Source organism: Neomonachus schauinslandi, chromosome 3 (assembly GCF_002201575.2).
Source record: "Neomonachus schauinslandi chromosome 3, ASM220157v2, whole genome shotgun sequence".
Lineage (NCBI taxonomy): Eukaryota > Metazoa > Chordata > Mammalia > Carnivora > Phocidae > Neomonachus > Neomonachus schauinslandi.
The window spans coordinates 35,172,184-35,196,771 of NC_058405.1; the positions used below are offsets into that span (position 1 = coordinate 35,172,184).

Genomic DNA, 24,588 nt, shown 5'->3' on the forward strand with positions numbered 1-24,588 from the left:
CTATTTCTGAGTCCTGAAAAAAGCCTCATAGCAGGCATATCACCTTTAATTAGGTTTCTGCTTTTGGGAAGCATTTTACCAGCCCCCTTTCATTTATTTTTAATGATGTTATCACTAACAGGCAAACAGTCCCTTAATAAAACAAAAACAGTTTCTATATAAAGCCTGGTGTACATGTCCTGAGTCAGTCATCTAAAAACAAATGTTATGATTATTTCCGTTGTGCTCTTAGAACACTTAATGGCCCTACTGTGCAGACATGCAAAACATCAACCGAGGAAATATAACCAGGTCGTTATGCAGCTTTCAATAAATGTTTTCCCATATTCACTTGCAGTATCAGCAGTGAGGTTAAACCTACAGGGTCACGGAAAAGACAGAAAGGTCAATTAAGTGGATCTTTTCAGCATAGCCATGGCCACCTCTTTCACAAACACTATGACTTATGACTTTAACAAACAAGCAGGGGTAGAAGCCACTGAAAATGTTTAAAAGGTAAATGTGTGTGTGTGTGTGTGCTTAATGTTTGGTACTGTTCCATTTTGTTCCATTTTCTTCCCAAGCTGTGGGAAGAAAAAAAAATGTACACATAGCTATCAGAGTCCTGCATTTCATTCTTCTCGGGTGCCAGAGATAGCGAGGAGTTTGCTGTGAAGGCCATGTTTGGAAATATTAAGGTATAGCTTGATAGTTTCCTTCATACACAGATTTTTGAAATACAAATGTAGAATGGCCAGAAATTAAAGACTCTCTTGAGAATAATGGTCGCAAATAGGCTTTCCCCTTAAAACTACAAAGTTTCTTCAGAGCACTTAGGATCCCTGCTTTCCTTGGAAGGTCGTCCCTGCATACTTTCCTTATACAACTGCTTAACCTCCTCCTGTTGAAATCTTTCCCAATATTCCATCCCCTTTTCTAATGCACCATGCCATGAAATGTTATTTTTCTCCACTCTGATTTCAACTTGTATCATCTAAATATAATCTCTTCTTTTTCTAAATAACCACTGGGTGCTATTGGAATCAATCTTTTGGCACACGACCTTATTGAGATTATAATTGCATGCGTTTTTTCTTTATCTTCTTCCTAGAGCTTCCTCCTAACTCAACAAATGCCTGTGAAATTGTCTTGTAATCAATTGAGTGGTTTTCCAATAGAAGGTATTTTTAGTTTTGCTGTCATGGATGTGGTGTAACCTCAGGGTGAGCAAGAGACTACATCCTTCTCATTTCTGCGTTTTGTACTGTTCCAGCTTTTGTCTCAACTCATCTCATTCACATATTCCTTCAACAGACATTAATAAGTGCTTACTCTGGATAGGGAGCTGAGATTCTATGTTCTATTTCTTCCTGTAAGGAGTGGTCCCTAACTTCCATCAGCATCCCAAAGGTAAACTGCCCAAAAGGTAATCCACTGATAAAGATAATTGCATATGTGTGCAATACATACTTTAAAATGCATTAAATTAGGCAGAACTGTGGGTTTGGTGTATATTTTAGCATACCTGCAGCATCCTGCCAGACATGCACTTACAATGATCTCCTTTCCATATTAAATCCTTCCCTTCATTCACCCAAACTCAAAATCCAGATACTGCTTCAAGTATATCCAAGGAAACTCTTAAGTGTTTTTATGCTTCTGACAGTCTATTTCTCCAAAATCTGTACTGTTTTCTTTCTGGGTAAGTCACCTTATCCATTTCCTCTAGGTCCTGTTGCCTGAAGAGAAGTTGATAAACTAGTTCATATCCTTTTGCCCTTTCTCCAGTTATTTCTATCCTAGTTAATTTTAACTGTTTGCTGAACTAATTCAGGGTTAGTTTGTATAAGGCAACTATAATAATGTATAGTAATAATTTTATTATCAGCATGATACTTCATCATCACAAGCCTCATTAGAGAGAAAGAGTATAGACGTCTCAAGCTTCTGGTACAACCAGGATTCCCTCCATGGCACATTGAAGCCAGGTTTACAAAAGGAGATGTGTAATACATTTAGTTATTTGTTGCTTACTGATAGTTTATTAGTATTTTATATTTTACAAAGCACTTTCATATACATAATCTAATTAGATTTAAGGTATAATCCTTTGAGTCTGTAATCATCTTTTTAGTAAATAAATCAAATGAGACTCATGGACTATAAGAGATGAATTTTTTGCTCTACTATTTGCTAATAGTTGCTAGAGCCAGGACTTGAACTCACACTTTCTGAATCTAGCCTGGCGTGCTTTTCACTTTACCATAGCTATATCCAGAATTTGAAAAGTGGACTTAAAATTAAATACAGGAAATTAGCCTCATTCTATTATACCCCTGGATATTTTATAAGAATTGAAATAGATACATGAAAGTCATGCAAATAAATTTTGTGATATTTTGAAATTCCTTATTTCATGAGAAGATGAAAATAGAAAGGAAAAGATTTACATGACCATTTCTAATTTAAGATTACATTCTGGATCACATTATTCAACTTTATTATTAGTTTCCATTGCCAAATTAAACCCAGAGTCCTACAGTAGGAATGAACTAGGATTGAGGATATGGTTGAACTCAATTTAAATGACTGTGTTTTATGTCTGGATATAAGTTTCAACAATTTTTTTAAACACCAATCCCTAATATTTTAGATTATCCATGCCTGTACTCCAGTTGAATAATGTGGCTGATGAGTTTACAAAAACACCAATAAATTTAACTTTCTATATAATTGTGATGGAAATCTATCAAAATGGCAAATAATTCATATTTTTATAAATAACTATTCATAGAGATTACCATATTCTCTAGAATCTTTGTCAACATTTTTTTCACTTTTCCAGTACAAAAAATATAATATTTGCAATGTAAAATCCCAGATCACTTGTAAACGTTAAATATGGAGACTTTTTTTATTTTAATAATGTTGCTATCTACTTTACATCAAAATGAATAAATGTGAATTCCCTTGGAACGTATGGTTTTCTAAAAGTGAACATTTTTCTACTTGGAATTTATGATGTAATAAAAGACATCAGACACAAACACACAAACACACACAAGAACTTGAAAGAGAATATATAATTCAAACCCAAAGGGATTAGTTATGAAAATAACAACTGAGTTAGATTTTATTAACAGGAAAGAAAACATTTTAAAAGTAGAGGCCCATTATTTTTTTAAACAACATTGTTCCTTAGGATATCCTGCTAAATTGTTATGCGTGATAAGATTGGATGGAAAAAAAAGCTGTCCTACAGAGGCATCAATCTTACTGATAGTCATTTATTGATACATGACTTAAACTATGAGGAGAATCATGAGATGGAATGATGAGAAGAAAGAAATATTTTTCATACTTTATTGATTTTGGAATTTTAAACACATTTTCTTGTCATCCATTTTTATCTTGCCCATCATATTCTAATTGATGTTAATTGGTTGTATGGTGTTATATCTGTCATTATATTTCTTATATAATTATAAAAATGGTCATTGGTATTTTTTCTGGTCAACAGATGAAATCATGCGTGAGATGGTGATGTGTGTGCTTCTATTTTCTTTTAGAAAGCCACCGTGCTTCCCTGTAACTGAATTAAAATACAAGAAAGTTAAAAACCACTCTTTCTTAGGAATTTAAAAATAACAAGAACTCCTTTGAGAACTGGCATAACTACTAGTCCCCTAGGGATATGGAGTACTTAAAAAAAAATTGTACCCTAGTTAATGCAGCTTTCAAAAGTGCTTCCTTTATTTTTAGGAGGACTCACCCTTCCCTGCATCTAATTTGCCATCCTGGGTGTGGGGAGTACCTGCCTTATAAATGGTTGAACGTTTTCTAATTTGATAAAATGAAGCAAGAAAACTTAAGAATCCTTGTAAAATGGAGTTTGTAAACCTAAATAATCAAGAGCTTGCTCTGAAATTTTGTGTTTTATGTGACTCAATTCTTTTTCAATCAATATAGGCAAAATCTCCAGTCAGTATAGGTGAAATATCCACTCAACTAATTTTTAACATTTTTTTAGGAAATAATAGAGAATGTGAAATTTAAGATTTGCATGACGCTAGAGTTTGTCCCATTCAAACTGCTATTTTTTTTTTTTTTAATTTGAGGAAACTGAAGCCTGAAGAAGTTGTTATGTGTCCAAAATAGGTGATACTCACTGGACACTAAGTCATTTTCTTTATATATCCCAAAGTATACAGTGTTATGCCCTGTTTTCATCATCTATAGCCGTGTAACAATTTATACCAATAATTAGTGGTTTAAACCATCAAACATTTAAAATATCAGTTTCTGTGGATCAGGATCTGGGTGCAACTTAGCTGGGTGGTTCTCGTTTAAGGTCTCTCATGAGGTTTCAGTTCTGCTGTCAGCTGGGGCTGTAGCTTCATCAAAAGGTTCAACTGGGCAGGGGGAATGTGCTTTCAAGCCAACTCATGTGGTTTTTGGCAGGCCTCAGTCCCTTGTCATGTGCACCTCCACAGGGCTGTCTCGTGACATGGCAGCTGGTTTTCCCCAGGGCAAGAAATGCAAGAGGAAAAAGAGAGAGAGACAAATGGAAATTATAAACTTTTCATAACTGAATCTTGGAAGTGACATCCCATCACATTTGTTTTTCTCTGTTAGATCTGACTCAGACTAGGGGGCAGGTTCTAGATAGGATGTGAATACTAGGAAGGAGGAATCATCAGAGGCCATCTTAGAGGCTACTACATGCTTACCACAAGCCCAGAGAAAATATTCCCCAAGTACTTGTCAAGTAAATTAAAAGATGTATTAGTTATTTAACTCTTTACATTAAAATATCTCACATAATAAAATTGGAATACGAACTCTGGATTAAATAATAGTATTCTGTGTATGTTATTCTTGCTGATTTTATACTTACTGTGGTCATGTAAGAGTGTGTTCTTATACTTATGAAATATGCAGTGAAGTTTTAGGATTAAAAGGGAAGATGGTTCAAACATATGCACACACACACAGAATAAGAGAGGGAGAGAGAGAAATAATTTAAAAGCAAACATGGCAAAATACACACAATTGGTGAATTGGAGTAAGGAGTTGAATTAGTTTTCTAGGGCTGATTTAACAAATTGCCATGATCTTGATGGCTTAAAATAACAAACATTAACTTTCTTACTGGAGTTTTGGAAGACAGAGGTCTAAAATCAAGGTAATAGCAGGGTAGAGGGTAGAAGCAAGGTAATAGCAGCTCCCTCCAAGAGGCTATAAAGGAGAATCCATTTCTTTACCTCTTGTAGCTTTTGGTGGCTGTCAGCAGCATGCATTGACTATGGCTGGGAAATCCTGATCTCTGTCTCCATCTCCACTCTGCCTCCTCCTCTGTACTGTGGATCTCTTCTGTCTCTCTCAAGTCTCCCTCTGCCTTTCTCTTATAAGAACACTTGTCATTGGATTTAGCACCTATCCTAAACCAGGGTGATCTCCTTCCTCATCTCAAGATGTTTAATTTCATCACATCTATAAAAACCCTCTTTCCAAGCAAGCTAACATTACTAGGTTCCAGGAATTCGGCATGGACATGTATTTTAGAGGGTTACCAGACAACCCATTATATGAGTATATAGAAATTCTTTGTACAATTCTTGTAACTTTTCCTTAAGTTTAAAATTATTTGAAAGCAAAATACTCAAGAACAAAAAACAGATTACATTGTCAAGTCTGTAATAATCCAGAAAACATGGCATCTGACAAGCTTTCTTTTAAAGATAAAACTTTAAAAAATATGTACAGATATATCAAATTGGAATAAGGTGTTTTGTGAATTTGTGCTTCATCATCATTCACTGTTTGAAGTCAATGGAGATTATGTAACGTCAAACTCTTTTCCATGTTGTCTGGCCTCTCAAACATTTGCTTTAATCTTTGTAGAACATTTAAGATATCAAAGGTCACTTTTATTTCAAAAGGAAGGGCTGTATTCTTAATTTTACTACTTTATAGGAAGACTAAATGAGACTTTCTATGATGTTAATTGCCACAAGATGACAACTTTTTAGTAGGGTCTTGAAGCACAAAGGAATATTTTTGTTTTGTATGTTTGATCTTGATTAGTTTGTCTTCTTTTCAAAAATGTGTATTGATCTTAAGAATCACCCTTCTTTTTTCATTTCTTTAGTCATCATTGTGCCCTAAATTTGATTGTTTCTTAGCTACATATTGAGTTAAAGTGGCCTTGTGCCGTATCTCTACTAAATAAAATGATAAATGAATGGATCCAATCATCTAAGTCTATACCAAATGATAGTTGAAACCATGAGGACTAAGGTGAGCATTCCACTGAAGCAACTGCAGAAAAAAATATCACACACACACACACTAACATATACATAGAACAATTTTAATCCTATATTGGGAAAAATGGAATAGCTAATAGAATAATGATGGAAGACAAATATTTTACTAACTGTAGGAATTGACTACTTAACAATTGGGATCAGTCATTCCAGTCCAGATAAGCTACTTGAGGCTTGCAGATTGTGTTTTTCAGCATTCTATCCTCAGCACCTAGCATATTGTTTATGTAAAGTAAATATTAGCTACGTAAATGTATGTATCATGAGTGATTTTATGAATTAATTCACACAACAGCCAAACATAGTCAAGCATAAATGTGTTGAATTTAAATCAAACAGTCATGGGGATGATGGAACTTACAATCAAATGTGTGTGCGTGTATATGCGTGTGTGTATACACATTCATATGGCTCTTTTTTCTTGGACATTCTTTAAAGAATTGTGGAATCAGTCTCTAAAGCTGAAAGCAAACTCAGGTGGTCATCTGGTTCTATGCCTTTCTTCAAGAGACAAGCAATTATTATCCCCATGATCTATTAAGCCACATTTTCTTTAGCATGTGACAGCTAAGGTGATGCTGATCGAAAAATATTGCTCTCCATTCTTAAACAATTTCACATGCACATAGATGTTTAACAAGCGCCTTTTTGGAGCTATTATGAGAAAACACTAGCAGCCTTGGTCTGGAGGAGTAATTTATGACAACTAGGTAAAGGGTGTCCAAGATCATCTTGATCGCATTAGCCATGCAGTAGCCCTACCCCTGCGCTGTGGTCTTTCTTTAACCCTGGTAACAAGAGTGATAAAAAAATAATGACACAGTGAGTCGTCCTTTAGCTACTCACTCCGTTGCTTCTTCTAGTACCTGCTGCCTCAGATCGCCTGTCAGTAAGTGAACAGGAAAGGGGGTGGAAGGAGAAACTGCAGAGGAGTGCGAGTGTGAGCGTAAGAAGAGAGGCAGCTAATAGATGGCTTGTGTCCCAAACTCTCCTCCCCAACCTTTCTTCCCTTTTGGTTTGTTAACTAGAAATGTGGAAAGGTGAGGGAGATGAATTTAACTTGTTCTGACATTAGTTAGAGACAGAGAAGTGTGGCTACTTCCATAATATTTCTGCCCCAGAGAGAGGTAATTGGAAAACGTGTTGTGTGGTTAAGTGTTGTAATGAAAAATAAAGGAATGATCGAGAACAGCAGAATCAAATTATAAGCATAAAGGCAAGTGTGCTGAAGTTTTTAGCCACTTGCAAAATTGAGAGATACTATCAGGACTGTGCAAATACATTGCTCTGATTAATTTTCCTGAGGTGAAATATGAAAATATTTATAAAATTGAGAATCCTGCCATGAATAAAATTTTCTCTGTGATATAATAAACTAAAATAAGCCATAATGTATAACTATCTTAAATGAAACTGTAAAAATGTTTAAATAATAAAGAACTGAATGAAAAGATTTCACTCTGAGAGTAAAAAGAATCCATATCGGGACATTACTCTAGGTTGCTTAAAATATTAAAGAATATTCAATAAACAAAGTAAAGATTAATTTATCTTAGAGGGTTTTATATTTGATTTTCTAATTTAGACTCCTTTCTCATGTATAAAGGGCTAGTTTTTCAATATGAAAGTAAAAGGTATTCAGGGTCAAAAGAATTAGATCTTTAGTTTTAATGATATTGAATAATTCAGTTTTATTTTAGGGAGAATATATTTGATTCTAGTTTTTCTTGTCATTTGTAAAATGACAAATTTCAATTGTGCATTCTTTTATAGATTCCTTAAGAATGTATTTGAACAAATCATTGATATAAAGGAAGGGTTAATTGAGAAATAAACACACTAATATACAAAGCATTTCTTTTCTATGAAGCTCTAGCAATATTCTATTGTCAATCCAAACAGAACAAACTAAAATGAGATAATTGGGAAGGTGCCCATAAAGTCAGCCTGTGTATATTATCACAACTATATGTGAGATAATATTTGTTTTAAAAAGATTCTATGGCACTGTAAACTCAGTCTCATTAGAGACTGCATTTAAAAGGCTTATAAAGTTACTCATTAATGTTATCTTGTTGTATCTCCACAGCTTTTTCATTAAAGAAAATTCAGCAGAAAGCATTTTCTCCTGATAGCAGGAACCAATTTGCAATAAATGTTCTGGAAACCACTAGGGAAGCCATTACTGAGGTCTAATAAAAACAGACAAGCGTAACTTGTTCTATATTTTTGTTTCAATCACATACAGATGAGACCCCGCTTTCCACACCAACCGCAAGAGACAGCCTTGACAAACTTTCTCTAACTGGGCATGGACAACCACTACCTCCAGGTTTTCCACCTCCTTTTCTGTTTCCTGATGGACTGTCTTCCATAGAGACCCTTCTGACTAACATACAGGTAGGCCTTTTTGTAATCTGGAAGGTAGGAACGTGGAAGATCCAGCTGTAGATTTTTCCCAAATTCATACTATTCCAACTTAATCCGTTCATGGGATTGACCGAACAATGGCATTGGACTTTTCCCAGCAATTTAAGATTTTAAACTTGCTACACTAATCAAGTTGGTTTAGAAATACTGATATATGTATATTCAGCCTTAATAAAAGCTTCGATGAAAATGACCTGGGATTTGAAAAATCATTCTGCCTAAATGTTCTCCTTATTGCCAACTGATGGGAGGAATCTAACTGTTTAAGTTTGTCTGATTTACTCAACAACGGCACACCAGTTCTAATAAATATTTAGTTATTTTTAAACTGCTGGCCTTCCAGTGAGGAAATGATATGTTTAGTCACTTAGAATATGTCTAATATAAAAGAATCCAAAAAATCCCTTCTTTCGTAAATAAGTTTGTTTCAGTTAATAGGGTTTCTTCAAAGAATAGACTTCAAAAAGCTATACAAAACTTTCCACGGATTTCCTATGTAGTCCTCAGGATGTATATTTTACGTACAGTACATTATGAATCAAAAATACTTACAGTTAACAATAACATAGAACATGGAGCCAAAGTAATAAGAGTGTTTGGGATACAAGAAAGCGTAATTTTCTTGCCCACACATGAAGTGATCATGTGGACCCCAGATGGAGATTTTGGCCATCTACTTCTCCCTATTTGGAGTAGCTAATAATAAGAATGTGCTTGCAGATACTCTGCTGTTATTTATTTTTTTTAATTTTTACTCTAGCACTTGATTCTTCATGATATTTTTCTGTACACATTTCCTACCATATTAAACTTTCTCCCAGTAGAAATGTAATTAATTTTATTTACCTCTCCGAGGACATAACAGAAGGCCTTTAATGTAACATATCTTCTCATCTATTAATATGGCATTTTTAATACTAATGTAATTAGAGTCTCCAGAACTGTATTCAACTTTAAGGTTTTATATCTCAGTAATTCAAATAAATCATCAATCTAGCCTAAACTTAAGGCCAAATAGTTGATTATATTTTAAAATAAACATAGGCTTTTTTTTCTAAATTTGACCCATATTATTGTTTTTTTAATGAGGTAGAATTTTTAATGAATTTCTCTTTTGTGAAATTAAATGATTTCAGAAAATATCCCTCAACGTTTCCGAATTTACAGTCTGAAAGGAGGGAACAATTAATTTTGTTATGTTAACAACTCCAAATGAAGCAAAGAAAAAGCTAAGGGTTTACGTAAAATTCTCTATCCAGGTGTACGTATCTTCATTAACTAAAACGTCTTTAAAGAGGAAAGTGGTCATTTAACTTTAATTTCAGTGGAGAAGACATTTCTGGATTTCCTCAGTATAAACCAGCTTGCTCATCTGAAAAGTGGGTTTACACATGGACTCTTGCATTCTAAGTCAGATACTGTCAGTTTGGGTGTATTTATCCACCAGCCTCCCCCGCCCCCCCCACCAGTATTACTCAAACTAGAAATGTATCTGCATCACCTCAAACTGCAATTATTTCTTTAAAAAAGAAGAAAAGAAAACCCCAGTTTTAAAATGTACAGATTTTAGACAAATATTTTATTGATGGTATCTCTAGATTTAATATACTCTACTTTCTGACCTTCCAACCAGGCTTGTGGACATATTTTAGCAAGAGTTGATGATGGGACAGTAGTCAAAGCAAACTAAATTATTTATTGCTAGGCCCAAACCATAGGGATCTGGGTCCATCAAAGTTAAAACACCCACAATAAGAATACTTTGTTAAAAATAAATTATGCTTGTCCATTTCAGTGTATTCATGTATGTGAACATAAGGTAAAATAAAAATTAAAAATCTTACTGAGTTCCATGCATAGGAAGACACACACACATACACAGTACATGCATACATACTAATAAGCGTGTACACATATATACACACCCACATATATACGGGATTTATGTTTAGTAATGGTTTCACATCATTTTTTAAAAATGCTAGTTCTTTTATTATTGCCACATTTATTGAGTTATAGTAATATCCTAGGAATGGTATAGAATGTTTAAGTAGTCCTGACCCTGGCTTACTGGGCATACAGTATAAATGTGTTTGCTGTCCAAATTCTAATTTGGGTAATCACGTCCTGCCTACCTCAATTTCCTCTGCAATTTCAATTATATATAATGGGGTTCTCTGCTTTCTATTTCAAAATGGTAACATACTTTTTGTGTGGTAAACTTAAATCTCCATATTTCTTTTGGAGCTATTTTATCAGGATGGCAATGAAAAACATTTGAGTTAAAAATGTTTGCATGTTTCAAATCATATAACGCCATATATGAAATTAAAGCTTTATTATGTATACCTACTATTTTAATTAAACCTAAGACATTGGGTCATATTTAAATTTAATGTATTGAGGTCTCTTTTTTCTTACAATTAATGACTGAAAGCCCTTCAAAAAAATGTGTTTAAGTGTTTATTGTTCTAATATTAAATAACTTAATTTCATGATACTCTATAATTTGATAAATTTCAATTTTAAAATTTGTAATGGTTGGTACAGATGTTCTTGCCATGATATATCAAAATTGAATTTTCATAAATTTTTTTTCTTTGTGCTTTAAAAGAGGACCTGTAGAAAAATACTACATACTAGTATTTTTAAATATACTATATATACTATACATACTAAATATATATATCTACAGTGTAGTAATTTCACTTTAGTGAGTGATATGGATTTATTCCAGGTTTTCCTTTTTGAGATTTTTTTTTTAGATGTTATTTATTTATTTGAGAGAGAGGGAGAGTGCAGAGGGAGAGTGAGAGGGAGGGAGAAGCAGACTCCCCGCTGAGCAGGGAGCCTGATGCGGGGCTCAGTCCCAGGACCTTGAGATCATAACCCTAGCCGAGGGCAGATGCCCAACCCACTGAGCCACCCAGGTGCCCCAACTTTTTGGGATTTTTAAAAATTTTATTTTATGTGGAATTTTGTTTTTCTCAATGTGGGCAATCTTTTATTATGCCTTTCTCACTCAAACATGTCCAAACTCACTCCCTATGAGATTTTAGGTGAGGAAACTAGAATTTTAGTGTCAATTTACTGAATGTGACCCCTTTGAACATTGGCTACCCAATTAACAAATACACTTAAGGGAGAACTTTATTCTCATTCTGAGCTTTCATGCTGTAAATTATCACTACAATCTGTACATAGGATTGGGAACAAATAATATACATTGTTTGTCTTATAAGAATTATTTAAAATGACTTACAAATATTAAAATAAGAATAGATAAATAAAAAAAAGAAAGGTAAAATAAGGTAGGGAATATAAAACTTAGTTATGGATAAGGTTAGCATTGAAGATATATGCCTTGAGGGATATATGATAGGAGTTTGGTTCATTATGATTTGTCTGTTTGGAGGAATTAAATAAACAAAGGAAGACCTAAAAGGATTGTTAAAACCACAGTAAATGGCAAGTCACAGATTGAATCACTATGGTCTAATAAATAAACATAATACAACTATGGTACTTAGGAAGTATTCTCTAATTTCTGTGTTTGACAAAAGAAAATGAAGAAGAATCTGACTTAGTACTAAGACCAAAACACTCTGATTATACATCTTCCAGTCTTTACATTTCAATGTCATGGCCAATGATGTTATATTTTATACATTTAAAAGAAGCTAATAGTTTTGTATTTGCATTTTTAATACATTTTAATTATAACAGAGTTAGACAAAATACTTAGAGGAGGAAACTTTCAAAAAGATAAACAACAAAATAGGACATTGGCTTCAAAATATGGGTAGACTAGGATCAGATATATTGGTGTTATCTCTTTTTATGTTTAATCATACTTACATATTCTTTTTTTCTCATTACCAATTTGTGAAAAGAGTTCATTAAAAAAAAAAAACAGTGAAATATATCCAATATTCTAAACACAGTTTACTCTGATGAAGAGAATAGCATTAATCTCTTAAAAGTCTGAACTATATACCATACTTAAGGTATATTGTATATCATAATGCATATTGTATATCACAACAATAATAATGACAATAGTAAAAACTAATATTTATTGAACAATCTTAATGTGTCATTACCTAGGAAAAATACTCCTGTGTGTGTCTTCTGCTCTCAATATCTTACTGCAACATCACTTCACTTTGGACACTTCTGCTCACCAAATGTCTGGTAGTTAATTTCCACACCAAGCAATTCTGTAACACCGGCTGGATTCTCTACAATTTAACTCAGTTCTGACACTGTCTACCTGGAGATAGCCTCAGATCTCATCGTTTCAGTCCCACAAGATTGCCCCCTACCCAAATGTCAGATGCCAGTTGCAAGTCCAGATTGTAATCTTGGCTACCGACCAACCGGCTATTGATCAGAGGTTCCCATCACCCCCTCCTCAGGTTCAGTTAATTTACTAGAGCAGCTCACAGAACTCAGGAAAACATTTTACTTACTAGGTTACAAGTTTATTATCAAGGGATATAGCTCAGAAACAGTCAAGATGGCAGAGATGCATAGGGCAAGGTATGTGGGAAGGGGTGCAGAGCTCTCGTGCCTTCTCTGAGCACACTACCTCCCCAGTACCTCCACGTGTTGACCAACCCAGAAGCTCTTTGAACTCCGTCCTTTTGAGTTTTCATAGAGGTTTCATTATTTAGGTATGATTGATTAAATCACGCATAGTTGGTGATTAATTCAAACCTCTAGCCCCTCTGTCTTCCCAGAGGTTGGAGGGGAGAGGGGGGTGGAGAGGGGTAGGGCTGAAAGTCCCAACCCTGAGTTGGTTTCCCTGACAACCAGATTCCAACCATAGGGCTTTCCAAAAGTCACCTTATTAAAATAAACTCAGGTGTAGTTGGGCGGGGCTTATTATGAATAACAAAAGACACCCATTTCATCTTTTTACTCTTATCACTTAGGAAATTCCACCCATTGTAGGATCTTTGTGCCACAATTGGGATGAAGACCAAATATGTTTCTTTTTTTTTTTTTTAATTTTATTTATTTATTTGGGAGAGAGCAAGAGCTAGAGAGAGAGCATGAGCAGGGGGGAAGGGCAGAGGCAGAGGGAGAAGCAGACTCCCTGCTGAGCAGGGAGCCTGATGTGGGACCCAAGACCCTAGAATCATGACCTGAGCCAAAGGTAGATGCTTAACTGCCTGAGCCACCTAGGCACCCCCCAAATATGTTTCTTATTATAAATCACAATACCTACAGTCCATCTCTATGCTAATTTTATATGATATTACATTGAATCATCTTTATAATCCTATATAGTGGATTTCATTATCATCCGCATTTTACAGATGAGTAAATGAAGGCGGACAAGTCTTTTGATCAAGGTTATGCAATGGTGGTGGAGTCTGGATTTAAACATAGGCAGGATAATTACAGAGCCCATGTTGCTATATCGCCATACATGATCATATGAATCACAAGATGGATTTTATACCTAAAAGTGCTTTTGAGGGGTATGCATTATTGACCAATTTTTTGAGAACAAGAGCCATAACCATTAAACTAAGTATAGTTGTACCTTTTGTTATAAGAGCTTCTGTGAATATGCATTAGTTGATACTGCTCTAGTATATATTTGTTTGTCTATAAAAGTTCCTGGATTCCAGGGACACTATTTCTTCTCATCCTGGAAAGAAACATTAAAAGAAAAAAATAAATAAGCTTGGGAGCTCTGACCTAAGCTTAGTCAATTTACTAGTTTGGGAATTTGTATAAGTCATCTGATCTTTCTGGACCTTGTTTTTTTCAGCTTTAAAAGGTTTTATTTTATTTTTTTAAGATTTTATTTATTTATTTGACAGAGAGAGAGATAGCGAGAGCAGTAACACAAGCAGGGGGAATGGGAGAGGGAGAAGCAGGCTTCTTGCCGAGCAGGGAGCCCGATGTGGGACTCGATCCCAGGACCCTGGGATCATGACCTGAGCCGAAGGCAGACGCTTAACGACTGAGCCACCCAGGCACCCTAAAAGGTTTTAATTAGAATGGGCAAATCACGGGCGCCTGGGTGGCTCAGTTGGTTAAGCGACTGCCTTCGGCTCAGGTCATGATCCTGGAGTCCCAGGATCGAGTCCCGCATCGGGCTCCCTGCTCAGTGGGGGGTCTGCTTCTCCCTCTGCCCTCTTCCCTCTCGTGCTCTCTGTCTCTCATTCTCTCTCTCAAATAAATAAATAAAATCTTTAAAAAAAAAAAAAAAGAATGGGCAAATCACTGAAATCCCCTTCAAGTCAGGTATTTACTCTCTTTAGAAGCAATGCATTATTGAGCAGAATTTTGTCACATTAATTCCAGTGACACTCAAAGAACTTTAGTCACCATCTGATTCTGAAACAGTTTTTGTATAAAAAACAAATATGGCCAAGGAAGCTTTTAATCTAGGATCCAACTAGTAAATTAAGAAATGTTTCCTTCATATCAGTATTACTTTAACTTCTCTTATACAAGCAGATATTTGCACTTTCTAGGCTATAGAAGTAGTTGAAAACTTGCTAAATCAATTACAATGCCCTTCTGAAAAGAAATATATAGAGAGACTTGTTCTTTGGGAAGTGATTAAAATAATCTGATTTACAAGGTAGATCATTTTAGAAAACGAAAACATTTGTGTATACGACAACAATTATGCCTCACTTATGGGAAAGAAATTTGAGGCCAAACAACCATTGTCTCTTATAATTGCTATGCCATGGAGTAAGCTTTAAACACATTTCTTTAGAATTGTCATTGTTGAACATCATAACTGACCCCCCCCCCCGGAGAAAAATTCATGTTTTAAACCTTGTGTCTTTTGCTGTAATTCGTCATCACAGAATTGTCATCACAGAATTTTGCTCAATCCTGCATGTCCACGTGAGACTCAGCATTTAGTGTGACCTTTGCATATGATCTACCTGGAAAATTTACAGAAGTTACACAAATCTGAAAGTACTATTATCACTGATGGTTAAAATGGTGTCCTAATGATCTGTAGACTTTGTGAACACTACTTGCTATTGCTTTTCCCAGCCCCCTGCTGCATTGAAATTTAATCGGTTTTCTGTATTTTTGCAGCGAAGCTGTCACGGGCAATAACATATTTTTGCATATGTATCAGTTTGGCTCTAGTGCAGATTTTTGTTCACACTGGACTCCTACTGATATGCACTGATTTAAAGTCTAAAAATGAAACTTAATTTTATATAGCTTATAAGTAGTCCCTGGAGGGTATTGGATCTTAAAGCTAGTATTTTTCAGACATAATCAGCAGGAATAGGTAATGTATTACCATTAGGGACATTAGCAGCAACTGTAACAAAAGAAAACAGTAAACATAAATGCTCTTAGCAACTTCGTATGTTACAACAAATATTAATGTAAAATTACACAAATTAGAGTTGCAGTTTAACATTATTCAACATGTTTATTCATAATGATTGTTTCATATTTAAAGAACACCAAAATATTGTGTTTTGTCAGCCAAGGACAGTAATAGTTTAATAGTAATTTATTTTAAACAGCTACTGATAATACAACCAATCAACACATTAAGTGGTGCCAACATTGGCATCTTGCTAAATAATCTCTAGACACTGCACAGAGAGTGCATCTTTCAAAGATAAGTCAACAAGAGCAATCAGAGCAGAAAATTAGAATTTGGTATCTTAGAATTAAAATACAGCTAAACTAAAGTTTTAATTGGGGTGATCTAAAAGGGCACTTGATGTAATGATCTCTTTCATTTGTTACTAATTGTTTGTTCCTGATGAAGAAGAAACATACACAGGAATGTTGCTGAATTGAGTTAAGATGGCAGTTTCCTTAGCAGCTATGTTTTATTGTTAAAAACAAAAGAGTAGGGAGGGGCAAACAGCCATGTAGAAACCCTCCAGCTTGTTTCATTTCACAAGAATTACACCAGGAAATTCAGGGTCAGTTATAACAAACATGAAATAATTTATATGTGCTTGAAAAGAGAATACAATGGCTTATGATAATGCTACATGGGTGAGCTGATCTAAGGGTACACCTCTATTGGGCTAACAAGTCAAGCCAGAGTGGTTCTGACTGCTTATGTTGTCTCCTGCAAGAAGGGTCCTATCTTAGAGTGTATTTACAAATGGCACCAACTTCCACTTCATTTATCATTTCAGTTGAAAATTTTAGTCTCTATGGGGCACCTGGGTGGCTCAGTTGGTTAAGTATCAGACTCTTGATTTCAGCTCAGGTCATGATCTCAGGGTTGTGAAATTGAGCCCCATGTCAGGATCCACACTCAGTGCAGAGTCTGCTTGAGATTCTCTCTCTCCCACTCCCTGTGCTTCTCTCCTTGCTTGTGTGCTCTCTCTCTCAAATAAATAAAATAAAATCTTAAAAAAAAACAAAAAGAAAATTTCACAGACCAAGGCAAAATACCTTCCACTTCAAAAAAGCTTTTTGTATTGCTGAGCTGATGATAGAAATTTTAGCTCTAATTTTTACTAATAATTTTCTAAAGGATTTTAAGAGAGAGCATGTGCAGATTACTTTTTCTTTGTTTTCCATAATCTCATTTTCAAGAATCTCAGAATATTCCAAAATTTTTTAATTAGCAAAGAGTAAATCAACTTTCATGTATATCTCTTATACAAGAGATTCCATCATCTATTGTATAAATAAACTTTACTTTTACCATATACTCTTGAGTTATACTGTCAAAAAGTCCCCTAAAAGTTATTCTCAATTTATTATAACCATTTTAAATGACTTTTTAAAAAATAACACACTATTAAAACACTAGGTTTTGGATCCCTTACATATATGCCTCAAGAAAAAATATACCAGTACTATAATTTCTGTTCAACAAATTTTTAGAATCTACTATATGGTAGGCACTCTCTGGACTCTGGGTGACATAGTACCAAATGAGAGAAAATGTCTCTGCCCTCATAGCTTTAGATCTAGATATCTAATTAAAAGCAAACCTGCATGGCAAAAACATTTGTCTTCCTAATATGGTTTAATTAGATTTAGAAATTTTGTGCTTTAGTTGAAGTACTTGTCCTAGTGAATACAGAGTGAATATACAAGAATGAAAGAATTTGATAAGTTGGTTCTTTTTTAAAAATGCTTTCAAGTAATGAATGAAATGTGCTTTGCTCCAAAATATTACAATTTTGAATGCCTTCTTTGTACAGGGGCTCTTGAAAGTTGCCATAGATAATGCCAGAGCTCAAGAAAAACAAGTCCAACTGGAAAAAACAGAGCTGAAGATGGATTTTTTAAGGGAAAGAGAACTGAGGGAAACACTTGAGAAGCAGTTGGCTATGGAACAAAAGAATAGAGGTATTTCTGAACTTCCAAATAAGTGTAATACTTTCAATAAAATATTTAACAGAACAATACTATGTTTGGTGATTTACTATGAGACTACAGCTTTTTTGTTAATTTACTTATAGCTGAGGTTCACAGCAGGATTTGAATCCTGGGCTCATTGTAATTTTTCATCTCCAGAGTATATATGGTTTCTCTTCTGTTTGTACCTCAGGGAATTGAAATATATCTATTATATCATTAATCACATAATTTTTATTGCTCATAGAGCTTAACAAATAATTTTAAGAATGAGCTCTGATGACAGCCATGAAGAAAAATTTTATATTCATTCACAATTGCCCTTCGAAAAACTTAAGAGTTAAAGTCATAAAGCTAAAATAGAAAATACTGATTATTCAAGCGAAACAGATTTAGTAAGATATTTATCAACTGAAATTGAAGACTGATGAATATCTGAACAAATGACCAAAGTTGAGTGTTTGTATAATTTTCTTTCTGAATGCCTCATTTTCATCCAACAAGGTCAAATACACATTAGTGTAGAAATCAATATGAATTTTTATTGGTTAAAAATAATGATATTACCAATCTATGAATTGCTTCTTCTAACACACTTTACAGTGCATGTATAGATAATTTTGAAGGTCATTCATATTTGTGTGTTTATATTATGTCTGAGATTAAGAGTATTTTCTTTAAAACCAACTTTCCCTTTGCCTCAACTATAAGATACTCCTAAATACTCTAAAGGGGGAGCACCTATTCCCTCATCTAATAAGTATCCAATAAAAATATTCCAAGTATCCTCCTTTTATATGTTTGATACAGTCATTTGAAAATCATTGTTTCTCTTTTGTTTTTCAAACCAGCAAGACCTGGTAGGTTTTTACATTAGTTACTATGAAGCAATAGCTAGTGGGTTCCTGGGACGAGGCTAATTTGGGAAAGCCATCACCACCCATGTATAGCATTCATCTAGATAATGTGATGTCACATAGATTTAGGTACCAAAGTAATCAAACCAAGATAAACATTTATAATGGGATGTGTTCTTTGTGAATAATGAAGATTGGTCAAAGGGTTCATTATATAGAACCATCTTCCATGAGATAGCCATGTCTTGATTTTGTTCTCACCTGGAGAAGTCTTTTATTATTATTATTATTATTATTATTATTATTATTATTATTATTATTATTATTTTCTGACAAGACTTACAGTTAGACCCTCGAATTCCTAAAGTAATCTTTTGGTTACTTGAGAGAACTTTAGAATTTTATTCGTTCAAATCATTTGGAGGACTTACATTGTTTTTTTTCTTTAACCACTAGAGGGCAAAACACTTCACAGATCACGTCATGATCCTCCCATTTAATTAATTGTGAATAATAAATTAAAGGTAATAGCTATCAATAATTATCTATTATAAATGTATCTATTGAAGTAGTGTACTACCCTGAAGAGAGAACATGGCAATACCATTCGGTTCAATCACAGAAGAGGAAACAATAAGCAGTCAATGGCAAGACACTGGGTATTGAGCTTTTAGTCCCATGGAAGTTTACAATCCAAATAAGTAATTCAGTAATTACTGTTTATTTTCAAAGACACTTATAAACAATCATCTTTGGAAAGGGATACAGTAGGCAAATGATTTTGTTAAGATAAGCATATGATTTTCACCCTATTAAGTAAAGGAAATTAGCATTTATTCGAAACCGGTTTTATTTTTATTAAAAGACTGTAGCCAACGTACATTTTGATAAAAAAGAAGTCTCTGTTAATATGTATTACCAGCAACAATAAACTCAACAAGTTAATGGTTTGCCACCTTAATAGTATTAATAATTATAAAAACGGGACATATGAAGATTAGAAATTGAAACAAATTCTTACTTGACCCTTTATTACTTTGTTTTATATTTTGACTAAATACTATATTAAATAAAAATGTTGTTATTCTTTCATCTGTAGTAAGAAATCAAATAGTAAACTTGGAATGACTACTCCCTATGACTAAGTCTACCAAAAGGATATTCTCATACTGATTCTGTCATATTCACATTCACATCCACAATGTTTATCAACCAGGAAAAAAAAAAAACAAAAAAACATTTGGGTGCTCCCCGTATGCTAACTGCTTACCTTATATATATTGTAAAAGCTAAAATAATTATGATACTGAAAGTATAATTAACATACATTTTGTGAACAACATTTATTTGTTACTATTTATTGATTACATATTATACAAGTGTTTAAATTGTCTAGTAGGAGAAAATGTATCATAATTAACTTTTTGTATCATAATCTAGTTTTGTATATAAATACCACATTATTGTAAGCAGTAGCACATTAGTATTATCAGTGAGGTTTTATACTCCATCAGATTTCAGCAGAGTAAAACATAATTTTCTTGAAATATGTTGTAGTGCATATAAATTTCTTTGAAGAAATTATTGATATCTCTGAGCAAATTACAATAGCTTCATCCCCCCATAAGATAGCTTCTATGTTAATAATTAAGAATATTAACTCATTATATACAATATTATTTATTACATTTTTTTTAATTTCAAGAAAAATTTCTTAAAAACTAATTGGTGTAACTTTTCGCAAAACAACTACAGGGGAAATGCTCCATTTACTATTCAAAATTGGTGCTTCATTAAGAGATAGGAGGCATGCTTATAAAGGTCTGCATTATTCTAACTACTCTGCACTATTCTGATTCAAGGGCAGAGACTAATCCACAAAATTCTTTTAATCAGGCTTCCTTTATCAGTGTATATAAATATTTACTAAAATTAATTTCCCCTTAAACCTGTCTCTACATATGACAATTAAAGGCATCTTTTTTTTAAATTTTTTTTATTCTTATGTTAATCCCCATACATTACATCATTAGTTTTAGATGTAGTGTTCCATGATTCATTGTTTGTGCATAACACCCAGTGCTCGATGCAGAATGTGCCTCCTCAATACCCACCACCAGGCTAACCCATCCTCCCACCCCCCTCCCCTCTAGAACCCTCAGTTTGTTTTTTAGAGTCCATCGTCTCTCATGGTTCGTCTACCCCTCCGATTCCCCCCCTTCATTCTTCCCCTCCTGCTACCTTCTTCTTCTTCTTCTTCTTTTTTTTTTCTTAACATATATTGCATTATTTGTTTCAGAGGTACAGATCTGAGACTCAACAGTCTTGCACAATTCACGGCGCTTACCAGAGCACATACCCTCCCCAGTGTCTATCACCCAGTCACCCCATCCCTCCCACCCCACCCCCCACTCCAGGAACCCTCAGTTTGTTTCCTGCAATTAAGAATTCCTCATATCAGTGAGGTCATATGATACATGTCTTTCTCTGTTTGACTTATTTCGCTCAACATAATACCCTCCAGTTCCATCCACGTCATTGCAAATGGCAAGATCTCATTCCTTTTGATGGCTGCATAATATTCCATTGTGTATATATATATATATATATATATACCACATCTTCTTTATCCATTCATCTGTCGATGGACATCTTGGCTCTGTAATATAATAGTTCCTGGCTAAATAAAAATTGGCCTCCTTGGATGGTTCACTGGGATTTTATTTTAGGTAAAGGTGGGATTTTTTGAACTTCCTCTGCAGAGGTAGGCTCCATCCAGCACCTGGGGCAGGGGGAGGGAGGAAGAATATTATAAAAAAACATAGATCATTTGTAAGCATGTGTAAGTTGGAACATCGCAAAAACTTTTTAAAATAAAATATACAAACACTCTTTTCTAGCCATAGTTCAAAAAAGGCTAAAGAAGGAGAAGAAGGCAAAGAGAAAATTACAGGAAGCGCTTGAATTTGAGACTAAGCGGCGGGAACAAGCAGAGCAAACACTAAAACAGGCAGCTTCCACAGAGAGTCTCAGGGTCTTAAACGGTAAGAGGGGGCATCTTTATGCCTGGCTAACTAACATTCACTTTTTAGCACTCAAAGGACAATTTAAACCTGTGTTTGTGGTTTTATATCTTTATCTGTATATCTAGTGATTCATTAAACTGTGTGCCTAGCTGAAAGCTTGGTGGGCGGTAGTCCCACTTGTTGGGGCAATGCTTGATTTCATAGGGGCTTTCACCCTCTTTTTTTGGCTTAACTCCAGTATCTGGGACCTGACCTCGCTTTCCTGTTTAGCTGAGTCTGTCTCTACTGAAATAGGATAAAATATTAATCGGAGAACGTCCCAACCCCATCCCACGTTATGAACAATTTTGTGTTACTTATTTCTCTCTTCAAATATTTTGATAATTCTTGTGGTTCTAGTCTTTGTTCAACCTTTAAAAGATGACAAAGATTTATGTAATTTTAATTCAGCACCAAAGTAACAGGTTGCTCTTTTTTTTTTTGAAGGACAATAGCATCAAATGAAATATGTGTCACTCTTACCTTTCTGTGCTTTTAGACTCTCTGACCCCAGAGATAGAAGCTGACCGCAGCGGCAGCCGAACAGATGCTGAAAGGACAATACAAGGTAGGAATTTGCAAAAGGCTATAAATCTAGATCTTGCTATATGAGTTTTTCCTCAGCTTTAGCCTGCTATTCAAGCATGAGCCTACCATCTGGGCCACATCAAAACAAGTTCAAACAAGGTCAAGTTCATCTTGCTTGTTTATATGAGTGAATTCATTTTGTGCTGATAGATTTTCTTTAAATTAACAGGTCATTTCTGTTTATACAATGCAATTAAAAAGGAATAATTAATTTTAAACAATGTATGATTTAATCTTGGACACAGTAAATGTGCTTTATCGAATGCTTGAAGCCCAGTCTCACTCAGGAAGGGTTTATAAGTTCTATACCATCTGAATAAAAGCATGGGTTAATCAAATAGGTAGTTCTTAAATTTGAAAATTTCTCCTCATTTTTGTGACAGATACTGCAAGGTACGTGCAAAATAGACTGGTTGAATGTTAACAATAAATAAGACTGTTTAGTCCTCTGTGGATTTTCTGAATGTTCTCTATGCCATTATATACATTTTAATAAAACAAATGTGCTGAGCAAAATCGTATATAGAATACTAAAGGGAGTTGTATTAAACACTCAGAAGAGCTAAATATGTATATTGCCAAGACCATACTATTAGGAAAGAACAAAATCTGAAGGTAACATTTATAGTCTAACATCTATTCTAGGCAATAAACTCAGTCTAACAACATGAATACTAAACAGTAGAAAGAGCATAAATGAAGATGGTTCTTCAAAGAGAAGCCTAAAATGATTAACTGCTATAATCCTCCCAATTGCTTTTATTTTGCATTTTAAGCTCAGTCATTTTGGGGATATTGTTTGACATTAATTGTGCTACTTAATCAGCTCCGAAAGTGTCAGCTTTGGTTTAGTGTAAAGGAAATATACTTTTGTAAAGTATCAGATATGCAGTAAGTAAAAATCAGAAACTTGCAGGAACATTTCTGAAGAATGTTTTTGCCTATATTTATTTTACCTAAAACCATGATAATTATTTTTTAAATCCTGAGGTTCAAACCAATTGTTTTTTTGAGATACCTCCTTGTGTATACAAGATTAATGCAATTGTAGATGTAGAGAAGACTTTTTTTTAGAGCATTATGGATATCAGCAAAATTATGTGTGTGTGTGTGCATCTATAATCTTATTAAAATCATAAGATTTCTGTTGCATCTCTTTTAAAAATTGCATACACATGTTAACAAATTAGTAATAGCAAAGCCAGTCCTCTTTATCAGGGATGATAATTTCAATCAGGTCAATATAAATATCAGCCCTGATTTGTGTGCCGGGGACCACTCATGCATTAACATAGCCAGTGGCCAAAGGGGGTCTAAGAAAGCACATGAGTCTCCGGGTAGATGTGACATATAAATTGTCTGGTATCTACAACAAATCAATCCAAGAAAAATTATAGACAATATATTCCTGCATATTAATGGAAGATTTGTTGTCAATGTTAAGAAGTGATTAGGCAATGATTAAACACTTTGCATAGTTAACATTATGTCAACATTATTCCAGGAATTTGCTATCAGTAAAATTTTGGTCATCAATAAGGCTATAGTTATTTTAATTTGAGCAAAACTCACATATATTCAAATATACACTTTAATATGCATAAAGTCTTGCTTGATAAAGTTGAAGTTTTGAAAACTCCTATTTTCTAATGTGATTTGCTTATTCCAAGTAAAATTTTAAATCATAAATTGCCTTCTTTTGCTATCCAAAATGCTCTCCGTTGGGTAACAAAGAAAACCCACCCAAACAACTTTATAATTAAGGCAATAAAACATTTGAAGAACAGTTATACATAGTGATTTAAAGCCAAATATAAATGATTATGGAGTTATTTAATGCTTTGCTTTAGTTGTAATATAAAAGCTTAATCATTGAATTCATTCATTCAGCCAGTCAATTAAAAATGTGTTCCTTAATTCTAATGTGAACAATCAGTAATACTCTACTTTTTGTATACTTATCCTTGGATTTAATGGTTTTGTTATATTGTTCAAAAT

At 34.1% G+C, this 24,588-nt stretch overlaps 1 protein-coding gene across 1 annotated transcript in view; it reads left to right on the top strand.

Moving 5' to 3' along the window:
* Positions 1–24,588, top strand: part of DACH1 (dachshund family transcription factor 1) — a 425,055-nt gene that overhangs the window by 365,006 nt on the left and 35,461 nt on the right. The window contains exons 7-10 of the mRNA XM_021697891.2: positions 8,557–8,708; positions 17,924–18,071; positions 21,838–21,981; positions 22,502–22,570. Coding sequence (XP_021553566.1) covers positions 8,557–8,708; positions 17,924–18,071; positions 21,838–21,981; positions 22,502–22,570 — 513 coding nt within the window. The remainder of the gene's footprint in view (positions 1–8,556; positions 8,709–17,923; positions 18,072–21,837; positions 21,982–22,501; positions 22,571–24,588) is intronic.